Source organism: Chinchilla lanigera, unplaced genomic scaffold (assembly GCF_000276665.1).
Source record: "Chinchilla lanigera isolate Chin_1 unplaced genomic scaffold, ChiLan1.0 scaffold00107, whole genome shotgun sequence".
NCBI lineage: Eukaryota > Metazoa > Chordata > Mammalia > Rodentia > Chinchillidae > Chinchilla > Chinchilla lanigera.
The window spans coordinates 3721985-3740758 of record NW_004955508.1 but is presented as its reverse complement, the minus strand read 5'-3'; the positions used below and the strand labels follow the sequence as shown (position 1 = coordinate 3740758).

General features: G+C 41.2%; 1 protein-coding gene across 3 annotated transcripts in view; it reads right to left on the bottom strand.

Annotated features, from left to right (window-relative positions):
* The window catches only part of Tfdp2 (transcription factor Dp-2 (E2F dimerization partner 2)), a 121929-nt gene extending 103582 nt beyond the window's left edge, over window positions 1-18347 (bottom strand). The window contains exons 1-2 of one of the 3 annotated variants that reach the window (XM_005407749.2): window positions 18242-18347; window positions 10487-10553 (exon numbers count right to left, since the gene is read on the bottom strand). In XM_005407749.2, the coding sequence (XP_005407806.1) occupies window positions 10487-10553; window positions 18242-18256 (82 nt within the window). In that variant the 5' untranslated portion in view covers window positions 18257-18347. Of the gene's footprint in view, window positions 1-10486; window positions 10554-18241 lie in introns of those variants that run through there. The other 2 variants (XM_013506254.1, XM_013506257.1) reach the window with 2 other exon arrangements.
* Window positions 18348-18774: the final 427 nt, after the last annotated feature.

The following is an 18774-nucleotide window of genomic DNA, read 5'->3' as shown; positions in this document are numbered from 1 at the left end:
CAGTCATCCAGGCAATAGTTGAGGGTGATCTGACCTAAGATAATAGCAGTAGAGATAGAGAAAATAGGTAGGGAGGGCTGAGAAAGTCAAAAGATGGAATCAGCGAGCCTTTAAATGATCTCCCTGGGAGGAAGAGAAAGGAGTTAAGGTGATAACTGATCTGGACAAAGGGTGAGGGGGACAACCGCTCAGTACTACTGCAGGAAAGGGGAGGGTAGATTTTGAGAGGATGAAATTATTAATTCTGGACATTAAATGTGCATTAAAGTTACTCAGAGGAAGGTGTCCAAGATACCACTGGCTGTAAAAAAAAAAACTGAAGACAAAGATTTGGGCCAAGGATAGAGATTTGAGAATCATTTATATACAAAGTCCATAAACAAAGCCATGGAAACAGGACAATGTACAATGTGAGAAGAAAATCTAAGAAAGAATCCCATGGAAAAGAAACATTTAGAAAACAAAAGAAGATCAGATAGTAGAGTAAACCAACAGAGAAGAGCTCAAAGGGAAGATGAAAATATTATGAACAAGAGGAAAGGAACATGGGGCTGGGGATTTAGCTCAGCGGCACAGCCCCTGCCTGGCAAGCGCGAGGTTGTGAGTTAGATTCCTGGTACCAGAAAAAAAAAAAAAAAAAAAAGAGGAAAGAAACAAGCACAGGATGAATGCTTACTGTATGTCGGGCACACTGAGTGCTTTGTATGCATGGCCTCCTTTAATTCTTGTGCACCCTACGAGCAACTTACTATTATTTATATATTTACAGAAGTGGACTGGGCTCAAACTTGCAATCCTCTTGCCTCAGCCTCCGAGAGTACTGGATTACAGGCACGCATCACCAAGCTCGCTTCTTTTTCTTAACTACAGTTATACCCTGTACTGACGTAGGTGAAAGATTATGAAAGCGTCATGCTGTGGCAGGTATGGTAGTGCACGCCTATAATCCCAGCACTCAGGAGGCTGAGGCAGGAGGATTGTTGCGAGTTTGAGACCAGCCTGGGGTACAAAGTGAGCTCAAGGCCAGCCTGAACTGCATAGTGAGACCCTGTCTCAAAAAGACAAAAAAATAAAAAATAAAAAAGAGAAAGAAAGTGTCATATCAAGCCACGCATAGTGCTGTGTGTCTGTAATCCCTGCAGTAAGGGAGGCTGAGGCAGGAGGGCTGCAAATTGGAGTCTGTCTGGATAATTCAGTGAGACTCTATCTCAAAACGTAAGCAAGGGCCGGGAATGTTGCTCAGTGGTAGCGTTCCCCTGGGTCCCACCCCCAGTACTGGAGCTGGGCATGGTGGCCCACGCCTGTAATCCCAGCAACTCGGAAGACTGAGACAGGAGGGTGGCTGCAAGTGAAGCTAGCGTGGGCTGCACAGTGTGTTTAAGGCCAGCCCGAACTACATGGTGAGACCCTGTCTCAGAAACAAAACAAACAAAAACAGTAGTACATCCCTAGAGCTGGTTTAAAAAAAAAAAGGAAAAAAAAGCAGGAAAGAAAAGAGTGATATAGCAGACACAAAGAACAGCAGTAATTCAGCTGAAAGGCACTGTTCAAATAGCGATGAGCTCATCTAGCACTGACATCTCAGTTTCCAACAACGTCCCACCACAAATTCAAACTTAGCAAATGACCGATCTGACCGTGATGAGCATCTTGTAGTGCTCAGAAAGTGAGGACAGGCTCTCACTGACCAGACGAACGAGGCCCTGCGGTCAGCGTGTGCGGGTGACACAGGGTCCCACGGAGAGTGCGCTCACCAGCCACGGCGGGAATAATCTGAGCCACAAAATAAAAGTACTGGCCGGGCGTGGTGGCGCATGCCTGTAATCCCAGCACTCGGGAGGCTGAGGCAGGAGGATCATTGCGAGTTTGAGACCAGCCTGGGCTACAAAGTGAGCTGAAGGTCAGCCTGAACTGCAGAGTGAGACCCTGTCTCAAAAAGGCAAAAAGTAAAATAAAATAAAATAAAAGTACTGCTAGATTGTAACCCAGAGTGTAGACTGGTTATCCGCAATAATACACATAAATGACGGGGAGACGACATAAATAAAGAACAGAGACGCATTTTGTGTGCTGAAAGTTTTCATTAATGCGGATTTCTATTTAATTTGCACGGACCCCTCCTGAAGAAGAACGTAGCTCCACTCCTCCGGTGCGTGCTGCACACGCGACTTCTCCCAGCGCCGGCAGGGTGGGAAGGGAGAGGCAGCGAAGAAACCTGACAGACGCTGTTCCCGCCAAGCGAGCGAAGCTCACCTTGACGGTGCCGTCACATAGACAGCGTGCGCCCTCGATGCGCTGCGCACGGGAAATGGGCACTGTGGTGTCTCGGTGTCTGTCTGTCTGTCTGTCTCTTTTTAAATCACCGATAGCAGTCAAATCAGGAGAAAAACATCAGAAAAATCCCCCTGGAGAGGTACACTACAAAATTCCCTATGAGTACACCTCCAAAACCGTTACAAAAAAACACGGCGAGTTGGAGAAACTGTCACAGTGAAGAGGAACCTGAGCACGTGTGACAGGAGATGTGACGATGCAGAGGCTTTCTTCAAACAGGAAAGGGACATTAGCTAAAAACGGAGGAATCTGAATGACGTACAGCCTTCAGCTAACCACTTACCAGTCCAATTATTTAAATATGGGATGACCAAAAGTGGCAATTTTTTCACTAATTCTCATAAGGTAACAGGAAATATAAAATGAGAATTTTCTGAAATGTACTCAGTGCAAGAACTGAGTGGCTGAAATGACACCGGTCCAAGTGACCCTCGGGAGACTCAGTACATAAACAAACGCACAGCCTGAGCGCGGCTCCGGGTAAACTGCGAAGACAGTGACCCCTCAGCTGCACAAGCTGTGCCACGCCAATGTGAGGGCACAGTAACAGGTGCATGGAAATGTGTACTTCTTTTGTAATGTCCTGTAACTCTAATACTGTTTTAAATGAGGTATTTGCCGGGCGTGGTGGCGCACACCTGTAATCCCAGCACTCCAGAGGCTGAGGCAGGAGGATCATTGCGAGTTCGAGACCAGCCTGGGCTACAAAGTGAGCTCAAGGCCAGCCTGAACTGCATAGTGAGACCGTCTCAAAAGGACCAAAAAAATAAATAACATAACATAACATAACATAAAATAAAATGAGTGTTTGAGCTGGGTGTGGTGGTGCACACCTGTAATCCCTGCACTTGGGAAGCTGAGGCAGGAGGATCATTATAAATTCTAGGCCAGCCTGGGCTACAGAGTGAGTTCAAGGCCAGCCTGGAGTGCATAATGAGACCCTGTCTCAAAAAGACAAAAAAAAAGAAAAAAAAATGAGACATTTATTAAGAGCTAGGGATGTTTGTTAAGAGCAGTAGTATAGTGCTTGCCTAGCATGTGTGAGGCCCTAGGTTCAATCCTTAATACTAAAAAGTTTATTAAGAAAAAAATATATTGACTGGGTCAAATGCTTTCAAAAGAAAAAAAGGGGGGCCAGGATATAGCTTAGTAGCACAAGCGCCTGCCTGGCAAGTGTAAGGTCCTGAGTTTAATTTCTGGTACCAAAAAAAAAAGAAAAAAAGGGCAGCTTCAGTGGACTAATGAAGTGAAAAATAAGGTTTTATGGGACAGAGGAATGAGTAAGCGGTAAGAATGGGACTGTAAATACACAGCCGCTGCTGAAGCTCTGCTTATAAAGGGAAGAACAAATCAGCGCTAGAACCAGACATCAAGTTGAAGAAAGTGTTTTGGTTTCTGATTGCTTAAATAAAGTACAACTCACATACCAAAATCTTCACCTTTTAAAATGATTTTTATTCTTTAGAAGCCACTTTGAAGATACCAAATTATAGTACAACAACTATTGATAATCTCCTACCCCTTTCGTCTGTAACTCACTATTTTTGTCTATTTGTTTTCCTAAGAAACTATCTTGTAGATAACAATATGTAAAACAGTAACCACTGATAATTTCCTACCACTTTGCCTGTAATTTGGTAAGCCCCCCCATTATCATGTTATCCTTCTTTTACTCTTTAAAATAAAAAATTTTAAAAATAAAATTTAAAAAAATGATATTTAGTGTATTTACAAAGTAGTATAAACATCTCCAATAACTAATTCCAGGGCCGGGCGTGGTGGCACACACCTGTAATCCCAGCACTTGGGAGGCTGAGGCAGGAGGACTGTTGCGAATTCAAGACCAGCCTGGGCTATAAAGTGAGCTCAAGGCCAGTCTGAACTACACAGCCGAGACCTTGTCTCAAAAAGACAAAAAAGAAAAAAAAAACCCTAATTCCTGAATATTATAATCACCTCAAAATGAAGTGATAAATTAAAGACCTAAATAAGTAGAATATGTTCAGAATAGAAAGACTATAGCAATTTAAAAAGTCAGTAAAACCAAAACAATCTACAGATCCAATGAAATCTCCATCAAAATTCTAAAAACTTTTATTAAAGGGAAAAAGTTTTTCCTCAGACTCCTATGAAATTTCTAGGGACCCTATATAGACAAAACAATCTTGAAAAAGAATAAAAGCGGAGAACTCACATTCCCCAACTCTGAAACCCACCAAAATGACAGCATTATAAAAATGTGATGATACTACTATATGGACAGACAGAAAGACTGATGGAATACAATAGAGCTCAGAAATAAACCCTCACAAACATGTTCAACTGATTTTTGATAAGGGTGCTGATTAAGATTATTCAATAGGAAAAGAATAGTGCTTTCAACAAATGATGCTGAAAAACTGGATATCCGCATACAAAATAAAGTCAGACCCCCATTTTATATCCTATGCAAAAATTAACTCAAAATGAACCAAGACGTAACATTAATACCTGAGACTATACAGCTCTTAGAAGATCTTTATGGCATTGAATTTAGCAAATTTCATCAATATTACACCAAAAGCACAGGCAATGAAGAATAATTCAAACCTAAGAACTTTTACTTATCAAGGGATACTGTCAAGAAAGAGAAAAGAGAACTACTGAATGAGAGAAAACATTTGTAAATCTCATTTGACCAGCGATTACTCTCTAGAATATACAGTATAAAGCATGAGGAACTCCTAAAACTCAACAATAAAAACGCAAACAATCTAATTCACAAATAGTCAAAGGACTTAGATATTTTCAGTCAGGCCTGGTGGTGTGCATCCGTAATCTCAGTCACTAGGGGTGCGGGCCAGAGGATCGCTTGGACCTAGGAGTTCAAGCCGTGCTGAGCAACATAGTGAGACTATGTCGAGGAATGAACGACGGAGGGAGGGAAGGACGGAGGGAGGAGAGAAGGAAGGGAGAGAGGGAGGCAGGGAGGGAGGGAGAAAAACAACTTTGTCTAGACTGAACATAATACAGAGATTTTTCTTGGCATCATTCTTTAAACTACCGTATAGGAACTATTTATATAACATTTGCATTGAGTAAGTTATTTTAAGTAATACAGAGATGACTGAAAATATATAGGATGATACACAGGGCTATATGCAAACACCGCTCCATTTTATGTAAGGAACTTGAGCATCCACAGATTCTGGCTTCTACAAGGGTTCCTAGAACCAATCCCTCTCAGGTACCAAGAAGAATCCCTGTGACGCAGTTCCTCAGACAGAGCTCCTGAAGTTCTTGTAACTTCCTGATCAATACGGGTGTTCAGACAATCTTTTGTTCTAATATTTGCTGTCCGCCGCAGTTCCTGACTCTTGTAGATCAGAGTGCGAGGAGAATCTTCATTTCTAATATTTAGTCTTTGACCCCACTTCCTGACACAAAGTTCTTAAGCCCCTTGGAATTTCCTGGAAGACAGGAACGACTTCGCTCTAACGGGTAATTAATTCTTGGTGGGCTCCTAAATGCAGGCTGGTCCCCAGGAAGACCAAGCCATGATTAGAGGCCTGGGCTTTCAGTCCCACTACTGAGTGGAGACGCAACAGGGGCTGCAAACAGTTCATTAGTAACTGTGCCTATGTGATGACATCTCCATTAAAAAAACAAGCCTGGCCGGGCATGGTGGCGCACGCCTGTAATCCCAGCACTCAGGAGGCTGAGGCAGGAGGATCGTTGAGAGTTCGAGACCAGTCTGGGCTACAAAGTGAGCTCAAGGCCAGCCTGAACTGCATAGGAAGACCCTGTCTCAAAAAGACAAAAAAAGGGGCTGGGGATTTAGCTCAGCGGCAAAAGCACCTGCCTGGCAAGCGCAAGGTCGTGAGTTCGGTTCCCGGTACCGGAGAAAAACCAAAAAAAAAAAAAAAGACAAAAAATAAATAAATAAACAAAGAAGCCTGAACTATGGGGTTCAGAGAGAGTCCAGGCAATCACCAGCATGCCAGGAGGGTGGTGTATCCCACGTCTTCTGGGACAAAAACCCTTGTGTTCAGAACTATTCTGCCACATCTCATGTATCTGTCTCTTCATCTAGATGTTAAACTGTAGCCTGCAGTATCTGTTAAGTAAGGTATTTCCCTGAGTACCATGAACCGTTCCATATTCTAGCAAATCAGTCTAACGCAAAAGGGAGTTAGGAGAATCCCACCAGTTAGTCAAAAGTACATGTCACAATCTAGGGACTTCAAGTAGCATCTGAAATAAAGCACAGTGTCATGGATCTGCTGAGGTCAGATCTGAGATCTGATACTATCTCCAGGTGGATGACATTGGAATTGACTCTGTGTGTGTGTGTGTATGTGGGCAGGGGAGGGATTGAGCCCAGGACCTACACACTGAACTACAACCCTACCATTTTTTGAACTTTTTAGGCAGGGTGTGCTAAGTGCTAACTTGCTTGGGTTGGACTTGAATTTGGGATCTTCCTGTCTCAGCCTCCCAGTGTTGTGGATGCCTACAATCCCAGCACTTAGGGAGGCTAAGGCAGGAGGATCAAAAGTTCAAGCCCAACCCGGGAAACAGCAATGTAGCTAGCAAGACTGTCTCAAAAAATTAAAAAGCGCTGGGGATGTAGCTCAGTAAGAAGTGGCGGGGCCCGGGGTTAGTATCACAGCAGTAGAGTGGAGGCAAAATTAGGAGTGGAGGTAATCCTGCAGAGAAAGTGGCTGTAAATACCCAAAGTTACTACTAAATCCAAGTAGAAAAGGACAAGGGTAGAAGATACGGCAAAAGGAGGGGGAAGAACTACAAGGGCTGGGGATGCCGCTGCAGCAGTGTTAAAAGTGCTTGCCTAGCATGTGGGAGTCCCTGGGTTCCACCCTGGGGAAGAGGGAGAGGAAAGGACAGGAATGGGGGGACAGAAAGTAAAGGAGGAGGGAGAGGAAGAGGACTAAGAAATCAAGATATGAATATTATGTTTGCACGCATGTATTTACTTGTTTATTTAGCAGCACTGGGGATTGAACCCAGGGCCTTTGCACTGAGCTTGGAACTACATCCCTAGCCCCATCCTCTTTTTGAGACAGGGTCTCACCAAGCTGCTAAATTGTCCAGGTTGGGTGAGAACTTGTCTAGGCCTCCACAGGCTGGGACTGATCACAGGTGCGTACCATCACAGCCAGCTGTCAATTAATTCAAAGAGTAGATTTGGTGACTGGCCATTTGGTGTAACAGGGAAGGTATTCATCCAGGTACTGCAGAGTGCTGGGACAGCAGTCTGACTGACTAAGTAGACATGTTTACAGGCTTCCCACACATCCTGTTAGTTTTAACAGAACTCTTCTTCTAGGTAAATCTTCCAAGGAATCCCAATGTATCAGTTAGACAGAGTGAAGCTAACTTCAGTGGAGGACCTAGAGCTCCTCTTGAGTTTTAGCAATACAGTAGCTCAATGGGAAGTGGGGGTGAAAAAGGGGCATATGTACACCTCTTGGGGAGCTCTTGTTCAGGACTGAACAGTTTCCACCTCCCCCTGTCCTTGTCCTCAGATGTAGATACTTGGGAGGGGCAATTTTTGGCTGATTTCTCCCTTAATAGCAAAGTTATATGTGCTCATTAAAAACTTCAAAGAAAAACAACAAAAGTATAAAGAAAAAAGATTGAATTCTAATATACAAAATTAAGGCAATATATTTTCCTGTATTGTTACATGGTCTTTTTAATGCTGTTATAATATTACACTGATTCTCAGTATTTTCAAGTATGATTGTTATGTGACAATCTGAAAAACTATGCATGCCAAGCATGGTGGCAATGCCTGCCTATAATCCTAGCACTCAGGAGGCTGAGACAGAAGGAACACCATGAATTCAAGGCCAGCCTGGCCTATAGAGTGAGCTCAAGGCCAGCCTGAACTACAGAGGGAGACCCCGTCTCAAAAGCAAAACAGAACAAAAAAACTATGCAGAGTTACATGGCAACGCACAACCCTAGAATGATGACTGAGGAAGATACGTGAAGCTTTAGTAACACTTTGAAATGACTTTGTACTCTATGATTACAGCTTCACCCTACAGATGTAAGTAAGATTCTCTGCAATAAATCTAAGACGCAGGGTTGAAAACCACTAAGTCCTAGGGTTCTGTCCCAGGGCCACCAGAAAAACAAAGTGCCCCCAAAGGCTCATGATTCAGTTTTGGCAGGGGGATCATGAGAGTGCAAATCTCATCAACGGATTAATCCAGTCCTGATTTCACAGCTGAACGGGCTCTTAGCAGGCAGAGGCCCAATGAAGGAAATGGTAACTGGAAGCTGAGCGTGGAAGAGAGTGCCTCATCCCCGGCCACTTCCTCACTCTCTGCTTCTCGGCTACCAAAGAAATTCTGAAAAGTATCAAGGCCTAAAATACCTTTTAAGTGGCTTCACAATACTCAAACTCCTACAGAATTCCTATAGACCATTAATATTACTAAGTGAGACATTTCATACTAATGCACAGATTTCTCTAGTCTCTCCACTTCTGCGTCAGACATAACCTTTGGAGGAAGCCTTTGGTTTTTTTCCACAGCTGTTTGTACTGCAATGGAATAATTTTGTTCCTCTCCTTTATAATCAAAACTTTCAAAGACACACAAAGGAAAAAGGAAAAATGAGACCTCACAGAGCCATCACTCGGTGTAATCAGTCAGATTACAAACAACGTGCTTATCTCTAATGCCGTTCACTTTACCCTTCCTCCAATAGACTATTTTAAAGCTAACGCTAGACATTACAACATTTCATCCATAAACATTTCCACGTGTATCCCTACACACTGAGTATCAAAAGATATTGCTGATTCCTGAAGCTCTAATGCTGGTGTATCAGATTTTGGACATAAGCACCCCCAGCAAACCATGTATTAGTCACACACACACACACACACACACACACACACACACACACGGTGGTACCTTGGTTCACAAACTCAATTCTCTTCACCATTCTGGTTGCAAAACTGAACTGGAAGAGAACTGAATCAAATTTCCCCTTAATGTCAACACTGAACCTAACTCTGAATCTGATTTTGCTCTCATCCAACTTGGTTTGTAACCAGAATCACGGAAAGAATCAAGTATGTGAACCGAGGTGCCACTGCATAGGATATATGTATTCAATGTGGATCCAAACATTCATAAAACCTTAAAAATTCAGAGCAGGATGGCGCACCCCTGTAATCCCAGCACTTAGGAGGCTGAGGCAGGAGGATTATTGAGAGTTTGAGCCCCGCCTGGGCTATAAAATGAGTTGAAGGCCAGCCTGAACTACACAGTAAGAATCTATCTCAAAAAGACCACTTCCCAAAAAAAATTCCTTTATAGCCAGGTATGGTACCTGCAACCCCAGCATTAGGGAGTCTGAGGCAGGGGAGTTACTGTTAGTTCAAGGCCATCCTGGGCTACACAGTGAGCTCAAGGCCAGACTGGAATACATAGTGAGACCCTGTCTCAAAAACAACAGCCAGCCATGGTGGCGCACGCCTGTAATCCCAGCACTCAGGAGCTTGAGGCGGGAGGATTGTTGTGAGTTCGAGACCAGCATGGGCTACAAAGTGAGCGCAAGGCCAGCCTGAACTGCACAGCAAGATCCTGTCTCAAAAAGACAAATACACACACATACACACACACACAACAACAACAACAACAACAACAACAACAACAACAACAACAACAACAAATATTTTATGAATACAGACTCAAAATTCCTTTTAAAAAAACTAGCAAGCAACACAGAGTGATTATATATGTGACGTCACTGTTTACCATAACCAAGTATGACAACTAAAAATACATAGAAAAAACACAAGTATATAATTTTTGTTTAATACAATTCCTTACAAGTTAAACCACATCAAAGTAGGACTCTGAAACAAGAAAATTACAAGAAAAGTAGTATGAATATTTTCATTTGTAATAAGATCAATGATGAAAGATCTTGGAGACCTCTAGGCAAAGAGATATTAAAAAAGTCATGCAAAACTGCTCCACATCTCAGTGGTGATGTTCATACAAACATGAGTTATTTGGTATATGACAACAAATTAATATTATTACACATAAAGTAATTCTTGTAGCTGCATATTTTACAAAACAAATGAGATAATACAAAAATTCAAAAAAATTCACTTATTGCTTACCTTTTGTTGGACTGAGATTCTGATCTATAAATCCTCTCAGTTCTGTATTTGTGGAAGTCAAACCAACCTGAATAAAATAGTTTTAAAAATTAAAAATAGCATCTTAAAGTTTATGGGATCATTTCATAAGCTAGTTTATACTTTCCACCAGAGGCCGGTATCTAATGCTATACACAGGCACACAAAAGTGAATTAACTGGGCCACGGATATAGCTCAGTAACACAGGGCCTGTCTGGCAAATGTGAGGTCCTGAGTTTGATTCCAAGCAAAAAAAAAAAAAGCGTTGGTGGTATAGTGGTTAGCATAGCTGCCTTCCAAGTACAAAAAAAAAAGGTGAATTAATTAAACTGGGTATGGTGGCTGGCACACACCCGTAATCCCAGCTACTTTATAGGCTGAGGCAGGAAGATCACAAGTTCCTAATGAGCCCAGGAAATTTAGGGAGACCCTTTCCTCAAATTTTAAAAAAAGGAGCCAGGCATGGTGGTGCATACCTGTAATTCTAGCAGAACCTGTAATTCTAGAAGGCTGAGGCAAGAGGACTGCTGTGAGTTTGAGGCTGGTCTGGGATACATAGTAAGTTCAAGGCCAGCCTGAACTAGACAGGGAGACTGTTTAAAAAGTAATAATAATAATAATAATAATAATAATAATAATAAATAAAAACTGGTGGCTCCATAGCAAAGACCCTGCCTAGCATGCACAAGGCCCTGTTTAATTCCTAGCAACACACACACACACACACACACACACACACACACACTTTCCATCCTCAGAGCTGGGGCTGCAGGTCAGTGACAGAGTACTTGCTTAGCATCTGTGAAGCCCTGAGTTTAATCTCCACTAACACAAAAAATAAAAATGACCACCCTTATTTAATGCCATTAATTTTTAATGTTCTTAATCATTACCTATAATGCTTTCCTTTTTTTTGGTGTTGGGAATTGAACTCAGGACATTCCACTTGCCAGGTAGGCGCTTGTGCTGCTGAGCTATATCCCCGTCCTACAGTGCTTTCTGACAGACACTATGACATGTAAGGAACCAACTAAGGACCATCACTACCACAAAGCTAAACTGAACCAATTATTTGGGTTCACACTCTGGCTCAGGAAGGTGTGGGGCCTTGGTCAGGTCATACAACTTCTTCATCCGCATATCAGATTACACCAGTACTTACCAATTCAGACTGTTAAACAAAGATTAACTGCAATAACTCAAAGTACACAGAATGATCCTTAGCATATACTCTAGTCTACATTAACTTTCATTACTAGCTAGTATTATATTTCAGGGACTTTTAATAGCATATGTGTTTATAAATTCACTTTTAAGATCATTTATTTCATTTAATATAATGTCTATAGGACTACCTGGCATCACAGCTGACTATGGTGCTGTTATAAATGAAGAATTAAAAATTTGCTATGGCTCCAAGAGGGAGACAAACTCTCCGTTTCTGAAAACTTGGCACACTACCAATCGCAATAAATGGCTCTATTATTACTACGAGACTGTTTTACCCAGTGAAGACTTATAATCTTTAAATATCACAAGCTTATAAAATAACAAGTTTCTACTTTAGCATCTCAAACATCCTTTCAGGGTACTACCACACTGAAAGGATTCTTAAAAACTGGCATTCCTAAGGGATCGCAGACATATAAAAGCGATATATATTTAAGGTATATGAGTAGATGATTTGATAGGTGTTTATGGGCCGGGAATACAGCTCAGCGGCATAACCGCCTGCCTGACAAGCGTGAGGTCCTGAGTTCGATTCCCATGTACCAAAAACAAAACAAAACGATACGTGTTTACATTATGAAATGATCACCATAACCAAGCTAGCTGACGTATCTGTCATCTCTACACAGACGTCTGTGTGTGAGACTGAAGATCCACCCGGGAACAGGGAGCACCGCAGTGGGAGAGCAAGCGCAAGGCCGCGTCTGATCCCACAAGTGCAAAACAAAAACCTTCTCACAGCAGATTTCAAGTGTATAACACAGTATTTTAAACTACTGCCACCGTGCTTTACATCAGAGCTCCAGTCATCTGGAGACTATAAAGCACACAAAGCTGTAGAACTTCCTATCTGTGCACATGTATTTTCTAAAACTTTATTATTTTATATTATTTATTCTTCCTAAGCATTTATTTGATACTTTACAATTTCAAAATATAAGAGCTAATTATTTCATTACATAGTCAATGCTCTACTAAAAGCTGTTGCTTTTTGCGGAGAGGTGTATCACCAGAAATGTTTCTAGATATCACTCGTAATAGAATTAATTCCGATGCGATAGATATTAGATAAATGGAATCTACTAAATTTTTATGGCAATAGCTGAGACTAAAATAGCTAGAAATTAGCTTATTAGAAATTAGCTAATTAATTAAAATATCTAGAAATAATTTTATTAGCTTATACATAATGATGCAGAAACAGCTTTGTCTACTTTCTTCAAGTACAGTATCAGTTTGTAACAAATAACCATGTGTTATGACTCCAAAACTGCTCACAAATGCTAATGTTAAATATTCAATTGGTGGAACATCTGCTGAAGAGTGTACTGTCATTACTGAACTGTTTCCCCACTTTTGTGCCAGGCGTGGTGGTGCACACCCAGCACTCTGAGAGGCTGAGGCAGGAGGGTCACAAGTATGAGCCAGACCTGGGCAGCTCAGTGACTTCGTGAGACCCTGTCTCAAAATCAAAACTAAAAAGGGCTGAGGATGTAGCTCAGTGGCAAGGTCCTGGATTCAATTCTCAGCACCTCAATCAATCAATCAAAAGCTCCCCTCCTGCTTAAATTATTCTGCTATAAAAAGAAGAGAAAGACAAAAGTCTGCATCCTACTTCAAAAAGAATGCAACACAGGCAACAATAGCCTTTAACATATTCATTCCATGCTTGATGTAACGTGACCATTTAATACATAGAATAACTCCAAAAAGATCACTTCCTATCTTTTGTTAATATATGACAATAACAGCAAAAAACCTCAACTAAAACCACATGCTCACAGCAGAGAATGAACCGTTACTGCGTTACTGCTATGCTTATACACCTGCTCTTTGCGTCCAACTTCTGCAGAGGGAAACAGCAAACATTCACACACTTTTTAAGCAGCTGCACCTTAGTAAACAACAAATTATACCGAAAAACTTAGATAAAGGTCAACTGAGAATCAATATTATACTGCTAACTTCGGTCTCTACAGAGAAGAAAAGTACGTATTTAAAGCTTATATAAATACTATCAAAATGTACTTAATAAAAACTTAAAGTATGTATCCACTTCAGTCTCATAAATATTTTGTAGTTTAAAGCCTGAAAGAACAGCATATTATTTGAAAGTAGAAAATGTTGACTAGGAATGGTATTTAAAGGTATTAACTATTCTTTATTTTAAAAGGATCTATATTTCACTAAACATGAAAAAGTATACTTATATTTCATGTCACATCTTTTGCTTAATCAGGCCCAGCAGAAAGTCTTCCATTTAGGTATTCCTTTTTCAAATTTTTAATTTATTGTATACATTTAAAGTATATAACATGATGTTATAAGATACATATAAGTGGTAAAATAGTTATATAGTGGATACACTAGATTTTTTTCCAAAAAATTTTGATAATAATCTCTAGGCTAATGGGGAGGGAGGGTAGAGGGGATACTGGGATTTGAACCTGGACCTTCCTGCTGAGCTACATCCCAGCTTTTTTTCTTTCTTTCTTTCTCTCTTTCTTTTTTTTTTCTTGAGACAGGCTGTCACTAAGTTGCCCAGGTTGGGTTTAAACTTGTGACCCTTGTACCTCAGCCTTCCGGAGTGCTGAGATTACAGCATGGACCACCATGCCCGATTAATTTTTTTCTTTTCTTTTTCTGTATCTTCTGTTTTTTGTAATGATTATTATAGCTTGTGTTAAAGAAAAGTTTCATTGACAAAACAGAACAAAAAAACTTTAGTATATTTTAAACTCTCCCTTGCATACTTAGGTAAGCTTAAATTATAACACACCTATATCTTTTATTTAGAAGACAATCATCAGATACTATGTACTATCTGTAACAATTTTACCCTTTATAGGAAGAACGCACTGCTAGCTCTTCATCTCTTCCTTTCACCAAATGACCCACCTCACACCCTACACAGTCCTGGTAAGAATGTTAACACTCAGAGGCTCAGCTGTGCACAGTAGCAAGAACGGGCACGTGGGCCTAGGCCTGGCCAGGCCTTCTCTAAGTCTAAGCATGTGAGCCAAGCAGGCTCTACCAACGTCCTCCATGGAACCTAAAGCATAAATACTACAAAAGTTCCCTGTCTTCTTCTAAGGTAGGTGTAACGGCCACGGAGGCCTTTATATCCCTATGCAGGGAGCCAAGACATGGAAGAGCCCTTGACACCATCATTTCATGCCCAAGTGAATTCAGATATTTTTGAAACCACAGTAGGCTAACTTTTTCAATTATATAAATCTATACATTCTACTTCTTGCTTTGAGCTGTTTTTCGTTTGTTTTCAGCCAGGATCTTGCTATGTGGCCCAGGCTGGCCCTGAACTCACAATCCTCCTGCCTCAGCTTCCTGAGTAGCTGGGATTATAGGTGTGCATGACTACACCTGGCTCCTTAAACTGTTTTAAGTAAGGTTTTTATCATTTCCAACCATAGTAATAGTACAGCATGGATAAGGCAATAGTTACTCCTTATAAAAACTGTTCTCAGAGAAATGTAAAGTGAAAAACAAATTAAAAATGTAAATATTTGAATATACATTTAAGTCTCACAAGAAGGTAATATCTTCCACACCTGTGAGTCACTCCCTTGTTACCAACACAGGACACAAATGATAAGGCCCTTTTTGAAACTTTTTTCCCAGTGGGCTTCTAGTTTTTTTGGGGGGTACTGGGAATCAAACTCATGACCACGCGTTTGCTAGGCAGACGCTGTGCTGCTGAGCTATATCCCCAGCCCCATCCAGTGGGCTTCTAGATTATCAGGATAACACCGATTTCTTCCTGTCTTACTTGCCATTCTTTGTATTTCCTTTGCCGCTTCTCCTCTCCCTGCATTTACGTTGGAGAAGTCCTGTGCTCAGACCTGGGTCATTTGTATTCTCCACCATGCACTCATTATGTAATCAGACGTAGTCTCACTACTTTAAAATAATTTTAATATGATGCCTCCAAATTTCTAAGTGCTCTTCTGAGCCCCAGGGCCTTTGGTCCAACTGTCTACTCAGTATCTCCACCTGGATGTTGTTAGGTTCCTCAACTTTAATATGTTCAAAACAGAATTTCTGAGTTTGCCACAAGATCCGGTACCTCTTCGAGAGTTCCTCTTCACATTGCTCAACATAGCTATCACACAGTTACACAAGCCAGATGCTGAGAAGTCTCTTTCTTTTTGAGACGTCTCCTTTAACTTCTTGTTGGTGCTGTATCCTAATTACTCAACAAATCCTGACAGCTGCTGCTAAATGAGAATGAAACAAAATCTGTACTTGAGTGTAGCTACTAATGAAGGTTAAAAGTGTGTTCAAAAGTTCTGAATTATAACCCAGAATAAGAACACAGATACAGGAGTCCCCTTTTACTCACAGGGGATACATTCCAAGACCCCAGTGGAAACTTGAAACCACAGACAATGCCAATGTGTTTTTCCTGTGCATACGTATGGATGATGATTTAACTTATAAATTAGCAAGATAAGAGATTAACAATAACTAATAAAGAACAGCTGCAACAGTACACTCCGATAAAAGTTCTGTATGGCCCTCTCTGTCTCTATCTTACTCTCCCCTTTTTTCCCCCTTACTCCACTTCTACCTTTGCAGTTCCAACAGTCTGGCACAGCTGAATCACCAGCACTGCTACTCTGCACTCTGGGGCCATCACTACCCAATGGTCACTGCGAGAACTGGGCAGGCGGCTACATAACTCATGGTCAGTGGCAAACACCACACGGGTAAGCTGGACCGCGGGATGACTCACATCCCAGGTGCATGGTGCAAGATTTCACCACACCATTCAGAGTAGAACACAATTGAAAATTCATGAATTGTTTATTTCTGGAATTTTCCATTTAATTATTTCTGGACTATGGTTGACCTTAGGTAACTAGCAAACTGTGGAAAGCAAAACCACAAGTAAGGGGGAATACCATAATGTTTATAAAGTTTTTCCCCTTAATGTTATGCTTTAGTGTAAAGTAGGTGCTATTTAGAGCTATGTGACTCACAATAAGTCTTTTATCATGCTTTCTTACACACTGTTGCGGCCACCCATAGCCGCTCTATATAATGTGACACTTGCTTCTCCCGGTCACATTTACCCAGACCAGCTATCCGATGCAAGGTATGCCAGAGGCGCGCCCCAAGGAAGCTGAGAGTGGACCTGTCAGGCTGCCTCCCTTCCTTCACACCTCTGAATGGCTGGTCCCCTTAACAGGCAGACAGAGAAACCGAGAGGGCACCAGGGGAACTAAGGAGGATGACCTGCAGAGGAAGGGGAGCAGGAGAAACGAAGCAGGTGCACAGCAACGAACAGAGCGAGATGAGATACGGAAACCAAGTACTGCTTCAATCCCTGGTGCACTGCCAGCTTCTAGGCCTAGGTCTTTCTGGGGCCCTGTCTTAGCTGCTTTTCTCACTGCTGAGACAAAATACCCAACCCCCAAAGTTAAAAGCGGAAAGGTTTACTGTAGCCCACAGTTCGTGGAGGTTTCAGGTCAGTCAGCTGGCTCCATGGCAGAGGCATGGCAGAGGAGAAACAGTTAGTGGCAGGCAAAACAGTGAAGTAACAAAAGAAGCAGGAGCAGTAAGCAACAAGCAGCAACAGCAGCAGCAGCCCTCTTTCTATCCCTTATATTCTATCGAGGCTACCGCCCTTAGGCAGGTAGCACTCACACCCAGGGTGCGGCATCCTTTATCCTAACCTCCCAGAGTGAATCAGTCCCAGCATCACATACTCTAAACCCAGCCACTTCCAAAAAGCTCCACCTATGACTGCATGAGGCTTTGGGGAGACATCTGGACACAATCCATAACAGGGCCTGTGAAATTCCTACCCTCGAATTCCCTGAGTCATCTCTGCACCTTTACAATACACTTTTTAAATTTCCAGTCAAACATTCCTACACAATAATCTGTGAACAATAAATTATAATAAATTAGCTCCCAGTATTTTATACTGTATTTTATGGCTTAATCCTTCACCATAAGTGAAAACAAATACTTGAAGAAGATCAAGAAATTATATCCTCAAACACAGGGTAAAAATTGACTAACTTCTCCAAAACATCTGAAGTCTAGCTAGTGTCCCTGCACGAGCCACCTCAGGGAAGATAACAGGATTCTTCTGAACGACATCTGAAAATACACACTTCCCTGAGTAAGTACACAGGATAAAACTAAGCCGAAGAGGGCAGCGACTTGCTCAATAAGGTCTCTAGCAAATATCAAAACTAATTCATTACAGTACCCAAAAGAGGAGGCAGGTGAGAAATTTTCTGGAGATAGCAATTTTGCAGCTGTTGAGAGGGAACAAGTTGGTGATAATTTACAAGAATGTTGTCATGTCCCTTAAAGTACTGGGATTAACAGCATTAAAATTTATCTCCTACTCTACATAAACAAAAAATTGTAAATCCATGCCAATAAATTGAGTTTGATTAACCAAAACAGTCATGTATGGGAAAAAGCATAGCTTATTTTAAAAAACAATTAAAAATTTTATAAGTACTTACATTTTTTGTCATCATGCCAAACTGTATTCTACTTAAGATTCTGAAAAGCCATTAAAAACAAACAAAAATAAAAACTTCGTCTTCAATAATTCTTTAAAAGAATATCCTGTTAAAGGAAAAAGAGGGAATAATAATGTAATCATAGTAGGCAACATTTATATCATATTTCATAGGTAACATGTATTTCTCTCTAGGTGAACTATTTAATCCTCACAACAGCCCTATGAGATATGTACCATTTTAATTCCCATTTTCAAAGTAAAAACTAGATTTTAAAGCAGTTAAAGAATCTGATCAAGTGGCAGAGCCTGAACTTTGAAATATTATCCTAGGCCCTTTAGATAATACAGACCTTCTTGGAGAAATAGCTGATTTTAGGCCAAGACAAGAATGTATAAGATCAACCTAGAACATCTTATTGTACCCTAAAGTAAAAAGCTTTTTTAAAAATGACCAAAACATCAAAAGTACCCAGGAGCTACATTTAAAGACCTATGAGTAAACAATTTGGGCAAGCTGAGCACTAATATATA